Below are 14,166 nucleotides of genomic sequence, written 5' to 3'. Positions count from 1 at the left end.
TCTCAGAACATCCCAAACTGCTTGAAAACCAATGACATATGTTTGAAGTCTAGGTAATGTTGGAAATGAAGCAGCCAATTTTCACACAGCAAGATCCCACAGATCGCAATGAAATCCATCTGACCATCTGTTTTTAATGTTGCTGATTGCAGATTTTTGTTAAAAAGATGAATGGAGTATGGGCATCACTGACGAGGCCAGCATTTATTAACCATCTCTAATTGCCCTTAGCTTGCTCGGCCATTTCAGAGTGTACTTAAAAGTCAACCAATAGTTGTGGGTCTGGAGTCACATCTAGGGCAGACCAGGTAATAGTGTTAGATTTCCTTACCTGAAGGACATTATTGAATCATATGATTATTTACGACAATAAGCAGTAGTAGCTTCAAGGTCTCCATTACTGAGATTCGCTTTCAATTCCAGCTGTCTGTTCTTTTTAATTGAATTGAAATGCCACCAGCTGCTATAGTGGGAATATGGACCCATGTTCCCAGTGCAGTACCTGGGCCTCTGGATTACTAGTCCGGTGACATTGTCATTATGCCACCCCCTCCCCCGAGGGCCAGAACATGGAGGGATTCCCCTATTCTGCTTCAAATAGCACCGTAGAATATCTTCCGATTTCATCTCTTCTAATACGATAGTTGACAGTTTAACATCTCATTTCGCAAACTTCCTTAATTTCACACTTCCTGCCTCTGTGTATAAAGCTCAGGATCCCATAATATTTTACAAAGGCTTCATCAACTTGCCCTCATGGATTTGTGCATGTGACTGTCAGTTTCCATGGAGATATAAGCCCAGATGTGTGTTCCCAGTTGGACAGAGAGACAATTGAGTTACAAATTTGACAAAGTGATGGGTATCCAGATAACCTGAGAAAACAGTCGGTGAAAAATTATTTTCTTTCCAGGTCAGGAAAGTCTTCACGATCATCTACAATAGTGGACTCAATGTGTACTCGCTTTATATGAATTGTGCTGGGGGAGTAAGAGGAAGTAATCTGCGGTTCCGTACAGAGCTCAAGAACCTATTCCGGTTTTACCAGTTTGAAGTACCAGAGGTATAAACTGTCTGTTTCTATTTTATATACCAACTCTCTTTCCATTCATTCATTCATTCCCATCGTATAGAATCCCGATGAGCCCAACCACATCCTATTCATTCCCTGTGGACCAGACCCCATTTTATTCACTCTCTGCACAATTCTGATGTGCCCAACCCTTATTTCCAAATCTACAAAATCCTAATGGTTCACTCTCCTTCCTTATAGATATTTCCCGATCTCACTGTAAAATATTTCCCAATTATTTGGTGTGTCCAGTACACTTTAAAAATGATCTCACCTCTCTTTCTGTGATACACTGGTTATTTTTGCCATGTGTGTGCTGTATCTGTGTGCTACTAATACTTTCCTTTTCTCAAATACCAGAAACCAGCTACATTAAGTGGCAATGTTCCCCCATGTATCAATGATACTGCTCAGTGGACCTGGCTAAATCGCGCAGATGTGAGACAGGCCCTGCACATCCCAGACTTTGTCCAGCCCTGGGAACTCTGTAGGTAAGAGGACATTCTGGCAGTATCGGCAAGACACACCGTCGACTGGCGGCACATCCAGTAGGGTAGCTTTCCCTCATTACGCACTGAAGTCCCACTGAAGCAATTGAGTCTTGCAGCACAGAAAGAGGCCCTTTGGCCCATCCTGTCTGCGATGGCCATCAAGCACCTCTCTATTCTAATCCCATTTTCCAGCGCATGGTCCATAGCTGTGGCTGAGATTTGTCAGGAGGGGGGTAAACTGGGCATCTTGTCGAGTTAGTCTAACCTTAATAGTGGGTGATTGTTCCTGCTTGTGGATCAAATGGCCAATTTGCAACCCCTACAAATGGGGTCAGTGGGAATTAAAATCAGGGAGGTATAAATTGGGCAGCTGACCCGTTACCTCCTGTGGGTAAGAGTTAATTCACCCCATAACCCTGAAGATTGCTGATGATCCCCCAAAGACAAGAGGTTTCGAAAATGGCCGCCGAATGGCCGCCGATGAGAAAAGACATTGAAATGTTAGTGGATGGTTGTCAGCTGGAAATTCCACATCATGTGGATAAGTGAAAGGCAATTATTCAAAGAGGAAAAATTAAGGTGAGCGTTAAATGGAAAGATATTGAAGGTGTGGATGAAAAGACCCACCAAGAGTTCAAATAAATAGGGCGGGGCGGGCCACTCCGGCGCGATGGTGTGGCGTGAACCACTCTGGCGTTGGGCCGTCCCGATGGTGCGGAATCCTCCGCACCTTCAGGGGCTAGGCCAGCGCCGGGGTGGTTTGCGCCTCGCCGGCCGGCGGGGAAGGGGCTTGGCACCACGCCAACCTGCGGCGAAGGGCCTCCACCAGCAGGCGCGAGTTGGCGCATGCGTGGGAGTGCCAGCGTGTGCTGGCATCATCCCAGCGCATGCGCATGGGGGGTTCATCTCTGCATCGGACATGGTGGAGGACGGAGGCGGTTGACGCGGAAGGATAGAGTGCCCCCACGGCACAGGCCTGCCCACGGATCGGTGGGCCCCGATCGCGGGCCAGGCCACCGTGGAGGCACCTCCCGGGGCCAGATCACCCAGAGGACCCCGGAGGCCGCCCGCACAGCCAGGTCCCGCCGGTAAGTACCTACTCTAATTTACGCCGGCGGGACTGGCCGAAAACAGGCGGCCACTCGGCCCATTGCGTGCCCGAGAATCGCCGGGGGGGCTGCTGCCAGTGGGCACCAACCGGCGCAACGCGATTCCCGCCCCGCCAAATCCCTGGTGCCGGAGAATTTGGCAGCCGGTGGGGGCGGGATTCACGCCGCCCCCCGGCGATGCTCCGACCCGGCGGGGGGTTTGGAGAATCCCGCCCATAATTCTTTGAAAGTTCATATAAAGATAGATAAAGCAATCATAAAAAGGCCTGCAGAATTTGGATTTTATAAATAATTGTGAAGAGATAATGATCAATTTATACAAAGCACTGGATGGGCCACAGTTACAGCATTATGTAGTTTCAGGCCTCCTATTATAAAAAGGATGGAGAGTCTACAGGGTAGATTATGCCAGTACCCTTTACACCCAAGAACCAAGTCACATCACCTCTCTAGTTTCAGCCACTGTCTCAATAAAGCAACATGTTTCCTTCACAAATACAACACAGTAGCTGATGTAGACATAGAACATACAGTGCAGAAGGAGGCCATTTGGCCCATCGAGTCTGCACCGATCCACTTAAGCCCTCACTTCCACCCTAGCGCCGTAACCCAATAACCCCTCCTAACCATTTTGGACACAAAGGGCAATTTAGCATGGCCAATCCACCTAACCTGCACATCTTTGGACTGTGGGAGGAAACCGGAGCACCCGGCGGAAACCCACGCAGACACGGGGAGAACATGCAGACTCCACACAGACAGAGACCCAAGCCGGGAATCGAACCTGGGACCCTGGGCAAAATTCTCTGGAAACGGCGCGATGTCTGCCGACTGGCGCCCAAAACGGCGCAAATCAGTCGGGCATCGCGCCGCCACAAAGGTGCGGAATGCTCCGCATCTTGGGGGGCCGAGCCCCAACCTTAAGGGGCTAGGCCCGCGCCGGACGAATTTCCGCCCCGCCAGCTGGCGGAAAAGGCCTTTGGTGCCCCGCCAGCTGGCGCGGAAATGACATCTCCGGGCGGCGCATGCGCGGGAGCAGCAGCTGACGGCATTCCCGCGCATGCGCAGTGGAGGGAGTCTCTTCCGCCTCCGCCATGGTAGAGACTGTGGCGAAGGCGGAAGGGAAAGAGTGCCCCTACGGCACAGGCCCGCCCGCAGATCGGTGGGCCCCGTGGGGGCACCCCCCGGGGCCAGATCGCCCCACGCGCCCCCCAGGACCCCGGAGCCCGCCCGCGCCGCCTTGTCCCACCGGTAAGGTAGGTTTAATCTACGCCGGCGGGACAGGCATTTTAGCGGCGGGACTTCGGCCCATCCGGGCCGGAGAATCGCGGTGGAGGGGGCCGCCAACCGCCGCAATTCCCGCCCCCGCCGAATATCCGGTGGTGGAGAATTCGGAAACCGGGGGGGGCGGGATTCACGCCAGCCTCCGGCGATTCTCCGACCCGGCGGGGGGGGGCGGAGAATCTCGCCCCCTGGCGCTGTGAAGCAACAGTGCTATCCACTTGTGCTACCGTGCTGCCCCTTTGCTTTGCAAAATTGTTCTTTGCAAAAAGCTCAGCATGTGTGTATGACCAGTCAATGATGTTACAAAGTAGCTGTCTACCTGATGACACTATAAATTAATATTCTATAGAACACGGGCGAAATTCTCCCCCAACGGCGGGATGTCCGCCGACTGGCGCCAAAGCCGGCGCCAATCAGACGGGCATCGCGCCGGCCCAAAGGTGCGGAAGGCTCCGCATCTTTGGCGGCCTAGCCCCAACATTGAGGGGCTAGACCGACGCCGGAGGGATTTCCGCCCCGTCAGCTGGCGGAAATGGCGTTTGTTTCCCCGCCAGCTGGCGCGGAAATGCGGCGCATGCGCGGGAGCGTCAGCGGCCGCTGTCAGTTTCCCAGCGCATGCGCGGGAGCGTCAGCGGCCGCTGTCAGTTTCCCGCGCATGCGCAGTGGGGAGAGTCTCTTCCGCCTCCGCCATGGTGGAGGCCATAGCGGAGGCGGAAGGGAAAGAGTGCCCCCACGGCACAAGCCCGCCCGCGGATCGGTGGGCCCCGATCGCGGGCCAGGCCACCGTGGGGGCACCCCCCGGGGTCAGATCGCCCCGCGCCCCCCCCCCCCCCCCCAGGACCCCGGAGCCCGCCCATGCCGCCTGGTCCCGCCGGTAAATACCAGGTTTGATTTACGTCGGCGGGACAGGCAATTCCTGGGCGGGACTTCGGCCCATCCGGGCCGGAGAATCCAGCGGGGGGTCCCGCCAACCGGCGCGGCCGGATTCCCGCCCCCGCCCAATCTCCGGGAGCGGAGACTTCGGCGGGGGCGGGATTCACGGCGGCCAACGGCCATTCTCCGACCCGGCAGGGGGTCGGAGAATGACGCCCCACATCTTCATAGCAAGCCTTGGTTTTCTCACTGGTTAAATGCATATTACATTAAACTTGTTTGTAAGAGTTAAAATTAAGTCAAGTATCAGCAACTGGAATCTGGAATGCTCCAATTACCTGAATTTACAAGTGGGTGTGTTCAATATGAGCATTAACAAGAGGCCATTCAGTCCCTCAAGCCTGTCTGCCATTCAGTAAGATCATGACTGATTTTGAATTTAGCGGTCTTGGTTCGTTGACCCTTAATCCCCTTGACTAACGAAAATCGATCCGATTGACGACTCTTTACAACTTTAAACACCTCGATTAGACCATGCCACCATTAGATTACTGTGTCCTTCTAAATTTATGAACTGAATCTGGGATTAATTTTGAGTTATTTATTGTATTTATTCTAACTTGAGCTCAACATTCTCCTCCCCTGCAGTGCAGTGGTTACTGACAACTACCAACGTATCTATAACAACATGCAAAACTTCTATCTGCAACTACTCGGCAAGGGTCTCCGTGCGTTGGTCTACAACGGGGACATTGACATGGCCTGTAACTTCCTGGGGGATAACTGGTTTGTGCAGTCACTGAATCAAAGGGTTTGTATTTGATGCTCAGACTCGAGCTTAAATGTTCCGAATTGATTTATAAAGCTCCGTGACTCTGTAAAAAGCTCCATGCTCAGTTCGGCAGCTGATCCAGCTCTGGGTGTGGGGCAGTGGAGATGTTTGAAGTTATGGAAGGGAGTTAATAAGTGGGAGTTTCCCTGTGACTGATCACTTACCCCTGTGGAAAGAGTGTAGATGGGTGTGGGGTAAGGACTGGATTGACGATGAAGAGTCTGCTGAGGTTTCAGTTTTTATTCATTTACAGGATGTGGCTGTCACGCTAGGCCAGCATTTATTGCCCATCCCTAATTGCCCTTGTGAGGATGGTGGTGAGTTGCCTGCTTGAACCGTTGCAGTCCATGTGATGTAGTTACACCCACAATGCTGTTGGGGGTGGGGGTTCCAGGATTTTTGACCCACCACAGTGAAGGAACGGCAATATATTTCCAAGTCAGGATGGTGAGTGAGGGACTTGGACGAGAACTTGCAGGTGGTGGTGTTGCCATATAGCTGCTGCCCTTGTCCTTCTAGGTGGTAGTGGTCGTGGGTTTGGAAGGTGCTGTTGAAGGAGCCATGGTGCGCTATTGCGGTGGATCTTGCAGATGGTACACACTGCTACTACTGTGTGCCTATGGTGGAGGGAGTGGATGTTTAAAGTTGTGGATGGGCTTTATTGTCCTGGACGGTGTCAACATGCTCACCAAATGAAGGCTGGTAGCCTTGGGGATGGTGTTAGACCTGTGCAACTGAATCTAAACAAGGATCAGCTACCTCAGGTGGAATGGTGCAGAGAGTGGGGTAAACAGCCTTGCTAATTGCAGATGGGATTGTGCTGTGATCCAAGATGCTGACATGAACTCAGCACTCCCAATGTCCCATCTACATAATAATGATATTAATGTTTATTATTGTTACAAATAGACTTACATTAACACTGCAATGATGTTGCTGTGAAAATCCCCTAGTCGCCACACTCCAGCGCCTATTCAGGTACACAGAGAGAGAATTCAGAATGTCTAAATTACAGCATGTCTTTCGGGACTTGTGGGAGCACCCTGAGGAAACCCCACAGACACGGGGAGTACGTGCAGACTCAGCACAGACAGTGACCCAAGCCGGGAATCGAGCCTGAGGCCCTGGCGCTGTGAGGCAATAGTACGAACCATTGTGCTATCGTGTCGCCAGTGAAAAGTCTATATCGACAGAATCACCCTGACACTGGGCAGGACAGCGCAAACAATGGGAAATCCTGTTGAGAACGGAGGGACAAGGTGAACCTGCCACTAGTGGGCCACTTCCACCACAGCAAAACATGCCAGGGAGTGGACAGAAAATACTGCCCACAATCTCTGAACTGTCCCTCTCACTAATCTCAGAATCTGCCCAGCAGTGTGTCTTTGAGCAAGGTCTTTTACAGGTCTTATATAATCTCCAGCTTGTGTGGAGACCTTTGAGCTTCAGTAAGAGGTGTGTCATTCCCAATGAATAATTAACTCACTGGCTGTTTCACTACCAGAAAACCTTGGACTATCAAGAATGGATTTACAATAACCAGGTCGCAGGGTTCTACGAGCAGTATGGGAGCCTCACCTTCCTGACTGTCAAGGTAACTCCCGCTTCTTTACATTGCTTTTCCTTTAGATCTAATCTAGAATCATGTACGTAACAGTGAAATCTGCACTGACAAAGTATAACATGAGACCAGACACATTCTGATTCCATATCACTGAATGAAGCAGAGTGATTGCTACAGTTAATGAGAAATAAAGACAAATTTGCATTTATATATCAACATTCTTAAGCTCAGCCTGTCCCAAAACACGACAATCATTTATTTTTTTTAATGCAGTTATTGTTGTAATATAGGGGTCACTGCAGCAAAGTTGTGCCAGCAAGTTTCCACAACCAGAAATATTATCATGGCCAGATGACCTGTCCTAGTGACCTTGCTTGAGGTACAAATATTTTTGTCCCAGACTCAAAGCAGAACGAACCCATATGAGACCTCGTTCACCTCCCCTCTGATGTTGTCCCTCGTGATACTCAATTGACGCATCCACAAACCTGTTCTGCCGTTCAATGAGATCATGGTTGATCTATAGCCCCCGCCTCCACATACCCAACATGCCCCTCATCTCCTCTTACCTTTTTGTGAACAAGAATCTATCAATTTTAGTTTTAAAACTGAAAAGGACACAAGGTGTGGCACATTCCTCCAGCATGCTGTGTTAACTCAACATTATTACAATGACACAGCTCTTCCTAGGGGCATTTCCCTGCCTGGTTGAGGCTCCATAAAATGAAAACCTGCAGAAGTTTTTTTCCAATCGCACTTGAGATAATCTATATCCAACAGCCTGCTCAGAGAACTCTGCTCACATTTTGACAGCAGTGTCAAATTGCACCACAGCAGCAGAGACAACCTTTTAAAAATTCCAGGATCCAGTTTTGCGCCTCTGCCAAAAACTATTAGTTAATATATACCTGTCAGCTAAAATATACCTGTATGCAAATTTTGTTGCAATTCTTCCATTAGTTTTTATTATTTACCCAAGTTGAAATCTATTTGTCACAGGTTTGCTCATTCACTTAATCTAGCAACATCTCTTTGTAAATTCATAGATTTCATAGATTTTCATAGAATTTACAGTGCAGGAGGAGGCCATTCGGCCCATCATGCCTGCACCGGCTCTTGGAGAAGAGCACCCTACCCAAGGTCAACACCTCCACACCCTATCCCCATAACCCAGCAACCCCACCCAACACTAAGGGCAATTTTTGGACATTAAGGGCAATTTTTATCATGGCCAATCCACCTAACCTGCACATCTTTGGACTGTGGGAGGAAACCGGAGCACCCGGAGGAAACCCACGCACACACGGGGAGGACGTGCAGACTCCGCACAGACAGTGACCCAAGCCGGAATCGAACCTGGGACCCTGGAGCTGTGAAGCAATTGTGCTATCCACTATGCTACCGTGCTGCCGTAATGTTATGGTTAATTCTACCCTGCTGACAATGCTGCCTATCTTTGACAGCAAATTTGGATATGTGGCTTTCTATCCCATTATCTAAGCCATGAATAAATGCAGTGAACAGTTGAGGCTCCAATCCAGAACTTAGCCAGACACAACTAGTTGCATCGTGCCACTTTGAGTGACTATAGCTGAATAAAGGTCTTTGGCCATTCACACATATTTCACAAATGCTGCCAGACCTTCTATTTCTCGCATTTACTGTTTTTATTTCAGATTTCCAACATCTGCTGTAGTTTGCTTCTGTGCACCTGTGCATTATTTAAACTCATCTTCTTCTGTTCATCTGATTTCCTAATCAGGCTAATAATTTACCAGCAAGTTTATGGACTTCAACTTTAGCTAACAGTCTCTTTTGAGGAACGCCGATATGCCTCCTGGAAGTTCATATAATTTAACATCCACAGACATTCCCCTGTCCACTACTTTAGTTGCATCTTCAAAAAATGCAATTGGATTCGTCATGCATGATTTACAAATCCATGCTGACACTCTCTGATCAGCTGAAAATTTTGAATTTTCCTCTATCCTTAATTACAGATTTGAGCAATTTACCAACCATTGATGTTCGGTTAGCTAACTTATAAACCCCAGGGGTTTCCCATAATCTTTGTAAAATAGCAGAGTGACATTCACTATTTTCCAATCTAGAGGAATGGTTTCCAAATCGAGTGAACTTTGGAAGATTGTAACTCGGGAATCTACAAGATTCACACCTACTTAGCTTAAACCCTGTGGTGGAAACCTTCTGTCAGTGTGGATTTGTCACTCATCAGTGCTAATATGTCCTTCATTACTATTATATTGTTTGTCCTAATTTTATTGGGTCAATGTTTTGCACCTTTACCAAAAACTATTAGTTCTTCTTTGAGCTATACTCTACCCATGTACAAATTTTGAGACAATGATTCAGTATTAAGTTTTTTTGGAATGTAATTCTTGCTGGCGTTTTCCTCCACTACAAATCCTGACACAAAGCAATCAGCAAGTCCAATGTCACTATGATCAGTTTCTAAGGTGCCCACATTTCTCCTGCCAGGAGCTATGGTCAACATTCCAGCAGTGCTTCCAGCTGTCTTTATCCATATCCTCATAGGTAGTAAGTGCATTGTACCTGTTGGATAGGATTCGTTTCTGGGCTTCCTCATTCTCTATCACACTGGTTTTGTTCATTCTACACCATCAGTCACACGGGCCCCATTCTGAATCCATACTTCTCTGCCAGGTGTGACTGTACTCTGGAGCATGAGGTCCAAATACTGGGCCTCCGTCCCTCATGTATCAGAGTGCTCACGCTCCAACATGATGACTCCAGAATGGATTTCATCAAGTCTTGGAATCACTTTAAAAATGGAATCCGGACCCGATTCCAGAATTCACAATTTTCACAAATGTCGTTTTAACAGGGTGGGCTAGTTTAGATCATGAGCCCACAACCTGCACTCTTGACCTAGCTGGCTGCAGTCAAGGAACATTTTTTCTGGGGCTTAGGAGTTTCAGTGCTCTAATGGAGGCCTGGGCAATTTCAGCTTGGCTGAGAGCCCAGAAGTCCATCTATCCTCTCCCATCTCACCATCCACTCACTCATCCATACATTTGACCACTTATCCATTCATCCACCCATATATTTGAGAGTTTAAAAACCTTCCTCCAAAAATGAGGGGCGAAATTCTCCGGTATCGGCGCGATGTCCGCCGACTGGCGCCCAAAACGGCGCAAATCAGTCAGGCATCGCGCCACCCCAAAGGTGCGGAATGCTCCGCACCTTGGGGGGCCGAGCCCCAACCTTAAGGGGCTAGGCCCGCGCCGGACGAATTTCCGCCCCGCCAGCTGGCGGAAAAGGCCTTTGGTGCCCCGCAAGCTGGCGTGGAAATGACATCTCCGTGCGGTGCATGCGCGGGAGCGTTAGCGGCCGCTGACGGCATTCCCGCGCATGCGCAGTGGAGGGAGTCTCTTCCGCCTCCGCCATGGTGGAGACCGTGGCGAAGGAGGAAGGGAAAGAGTGCCCCCACGGCACAGGCCCGCCCGTGGATCGGTGGGCCCCGATCGCGGGCCAGGCCACTGTGGGGGCACCCCCCTGGGCCAGATCGCCCCACGCCCCCCCCAGGAACCCGGAGCCCGCCCACGCCGCCTTGTCCCGCCGGTAAGGTAGGTGGGTTTAATCTACGCCGGCGAGACAGGCATTTTAGCAGCGGGACTTTGACCCATCCGGGCCGGAGAATCGCGCGGGGGGGGCCGCCAACCGGCACGGTGCGATTCCCGCCCCTGCCGAATATCCGGTGCCGGAGAATTCGGCAAACGGCGGGGGCGGGATTCACACCAGCCCCCGGCGATTCTCCGACCCTGCGGGGGGTCGGAGAATCTCACCCGAGGTCTCCACCAGTTTTCTCCTGGATGGCTGCATCAAAGCTTTATTGTTCTAACTGCAATTGGAGGTCCTAGCTGAAAGGGTGCAAAGAGATAAGCATGCAATGATCCCTGCAATTAACATTGGCACTGTTTGGAATATCAGGCCCATTACCTTGTACTAATCTTGAAAAACCAGGGAGAATGTTGAACACTTGTAGCCTCAAGTTTCAAGGATCCAATACAAGTCTCCGAAACAAAAAAACAGCAGCTCCTCCCTCCTCTGCACCAAATTGCTAACTTTTCCAATCCGTACAACCACACATGCCATCTCTCACTGACCGCTGTTAAACCCTTCCAAGAAACTGACCCGTATGATACTCCCCTCTCTTTCGTCTTGCACTGACTCTGTAACATTCCACCCTCCAGTCTATTTAATTTCTCTCTGGAGCTTTGCTGACAAGGCTGCCATTTATTATCCATCCTGAGCTGGCCTGCGATGTTGGTGGTAGACGCTTGCCTTGCTATACAGGCATCCTCATTTCCTGTAGTTTTATACTCCCAAAACCTAGCGGGTTGGTATCATCCAGTCACTGGTTATTGTTCTTTGTTGCTGTTCGCTGAGCTTGGGTGTTAGTGTCCCGTACTCCAACCCTCACCTGGAATTCTCAGTAAAAAGGACAGTTTCGATTGGGAGGTAGCAACTCATGTCTCGCGTCAAGAAGAAATGGCTCAACTCTTTGGAAATTGCAAATCTACCCACAACAGTAACATTTGTGATCGGATTTGCATGTTTGAATATTGGTTAGCTGGTTGGCACAGCAACATTGTTAAGAATAAAATTCACTGTTGCCAAGTTACATCTGTGATGTCACAATATTCAGGCAAAGTGTCATAGAACTGCTTTATGACATCACTGATGCACTGCCCAGCAACCAACCTCCCTGGGCACTGGTTATTATGGGATGTTTCTAGTTCAGGAAGGGAAATGGAATTGGTGTGTGGATCAGTTACCAGGTAGTGATGATGTCCATTGATCCTAACTCTTCATTCTCTCTCTTCCTCAGGGAGCTGGACACATGGTACCACAGTGGGCACCAGCACGAGCCTTGAGTATGTTCAAATCCTTCCTCTCCAACTCTGCGTACTGATAGGAACAGTGCCTTGCCGTTGCAGCTCGTTGACTTGCTATCTTGTTGCCTTATTCTCATCTAATTGTTAATTTTCTATCCTGTCTCGCACACCAAATGGGATTTTTATTGTCACACCGGGTCCAAAGCAAACCTCACCAAGCTGAGCCAAGTGAAACAAAGACCTTGCCTAGTAAGAGAGATTCGATCAGAATACCGACTCAAGTGAGAGAAGGGTTGCTGTCAATATCAGAGAACAAGAGGCGAAAAGAGCTCAAACTGACAGGAGTGCTCAATAAGGGCACCCTGCATTTTCTTATTCCTATTAAAGTAACCTCGGTTAGTGTTCCTGGGACTGTGTATAATGCTCCAAAACCCATGTTTCAGGAGCTTTCACTCACCCTGGTTATTCTCTGTCAGGGCCACTCACCATCACTGGCTAATCAGGGAATGGAGCAGCAGCCAGAAACAAAATATTGGACCCAGCACAATGACCATTAGAAAAAGATAAATCTCCCCCAGAGGGCGATTCAGAACATCTCACATCACGCTTTCATGTTAGGTTGCTGCGTTGCCCTGGGAATCAGACCACTCCTCACAGCCCAGTGAAAACCCTTAGACAGGGAAGGTCCCCTCAGCATGGTCTGGAACAGGGCCATGTGTACACAGGATTCCACTTCAGACCAGTCTGGGGCCCTGTGTACACCCCAAGCCACCTTGGCCGAGTCTGGGACCCTAGGTCTACAAGGAGTCCCCATTGACCCACCTGGGGCAGTGTGTACACGGGGGGTTCCTCGGCACTGTCTGGGGTCCTGTGCTCACAGGAAGTTCCCCTCAGCTCAGTTCACCAAGTTTGTTGCTGTTGCTATGTTGAGGTAAAAATCCCGTTTTGGAATGTGGCTTTTTGTAATTTTGAGATTGCTAGTCATTGGAGTGTCCAAAAAAATCAGTTCCCTGCGGGAGCTTTTTAATCAATTTTTCAAGATAATTGTTAAATGTGCTTGTTAACAAAAAGAGAGTGTGCTGAATAAACTCAACTTTACTTCCTCCATAAAAGAACTTTTTTGAAGGCTTTTTACATATATACACAAAATATCAGAAGACCATGGGCAGGATTCTTCGGAAACTGGTGAGGCGGGCAACTCCGGCGCGAAGGAGTGGTGTGAACCACTCCGGGCCATCCCGAAGGTGCGGAGTCCTCCGCACCTTCTGGGGCTAGGCCGGCACTGGAGTGGTTTGCACCACGCTGGCTGGCGCGGAAGGGGCTTGGCACCACGCCAAACGGCGCCAAAGGGCCTCCGCTGGCCGGTGCGAGTTGGCGCATGTGCGGGAGCGCCAGCACGTGCTGGCGTCATCCCAGCACATGGGCAGGGGGGTTCATCACCGCGCTGGCCATGGCGGACCAGTACATTAGCCGGTGCAGAGAAATAGAGTGCCCCCACGGCACAGGCCCGCCCGCAGATCGGTGGGCTCCGATCGTGGGCCAGGCCACCATGGGAGCACCCCCCGGGGCCAGATCCCCCCTGAGTACCCTTGAGGCCGCCCGCAGAGCCAGGTCCCGCTGGTATGTACCTGTCATAACTTACGCCAGCGGGACCCGCCGAAAACAGGCGCCACTCGGCCCATCGCGGGCCGGAGAATCACCAAGGGGCTGCTACCAGCGGCCGCCGACCGGCGCGATTCCCGCCCCCGCCAAATCCCCGAAATATACCCCAAAAATGGCTTATGGGGGCAAACTCACATGAACCACCCCCAAGACAACCTTAAAAACCTCCTTCCAATACCCCTCCAGTTTCCGGCAGGATCAAAACATGTGCACATGGCTTGCGGGACTCCTCCCACATCGCTAACATACATCCTCCACCCCCTCAAAGAGTCGGCTCCTTGCCCACCTTCAACTGTATCAGCCCCAACCTCGCGCAAGAGGTTGAGGCATTTACCTTCACGGCCACCTCACACCACAGACTGACCTCCATAACCTCCCCCAACCCTTCCTCCCACTTGG

The 14,166-nt window shown here is 50.4% G+C and overlaps 1 protein-coding gene across 1 annotated transcript in view; it reads left to right on the top strand.

Annotated features, from left to right (window-relative positions):
- The window catches only part of LOC140430869 (lysosomal protective protein-like), a 30,929-nt gene extending 17,709 nt beyond the window's left edge, over positions 1-13,220 (top strand). Inside the window, exons 7-11 of the mRNA XM_072518632.1 lie at positions 914-1,063; positions 1,433-1,563; positions 5,478-5,640; positions 7,166-7,255; positions 12,099-13,220. Coding sequence (XP_072374733.1) covers positions 914-1,063; positions 1,433-1,563; positions 5,478-5,640; positions 7,166-7,255; positions 12,099-12,182 — 618 coding nt within the window. The 3' untranslated portion in view covers positions 12,183-13,220. The remainder of the gene's footprint in view (positions 1-913; positions 1,064-1,432; positions 1,564-5,477; positions 5,641-7,165; positions 7,256-12,098) is intronic.
- Positions 13,221-14,166: the final 946 nt, after the last annotated feature.

This window comes from Scyliorhinus torazame, chromosome 10 (genome assembly GCF_047496885.1).
Source record: "Scyliorhinus torazame isolate Kashiwa2021f chromosome 10, sScyTor2.1, whole genome shotgun sequence".
NCBI classification, from domain to species: Eukaryota; Metazoa; Chordata; class Chondrichthyes; order Carcharhiniformes; family Scyliorhinidae; genus Scyliorhinus; species Scyliorhinus torazame.
Note: the sequence above shows the minus strand (reverse complement) of the source record. Positions and strands in the feature narration are given on the sequence as shown.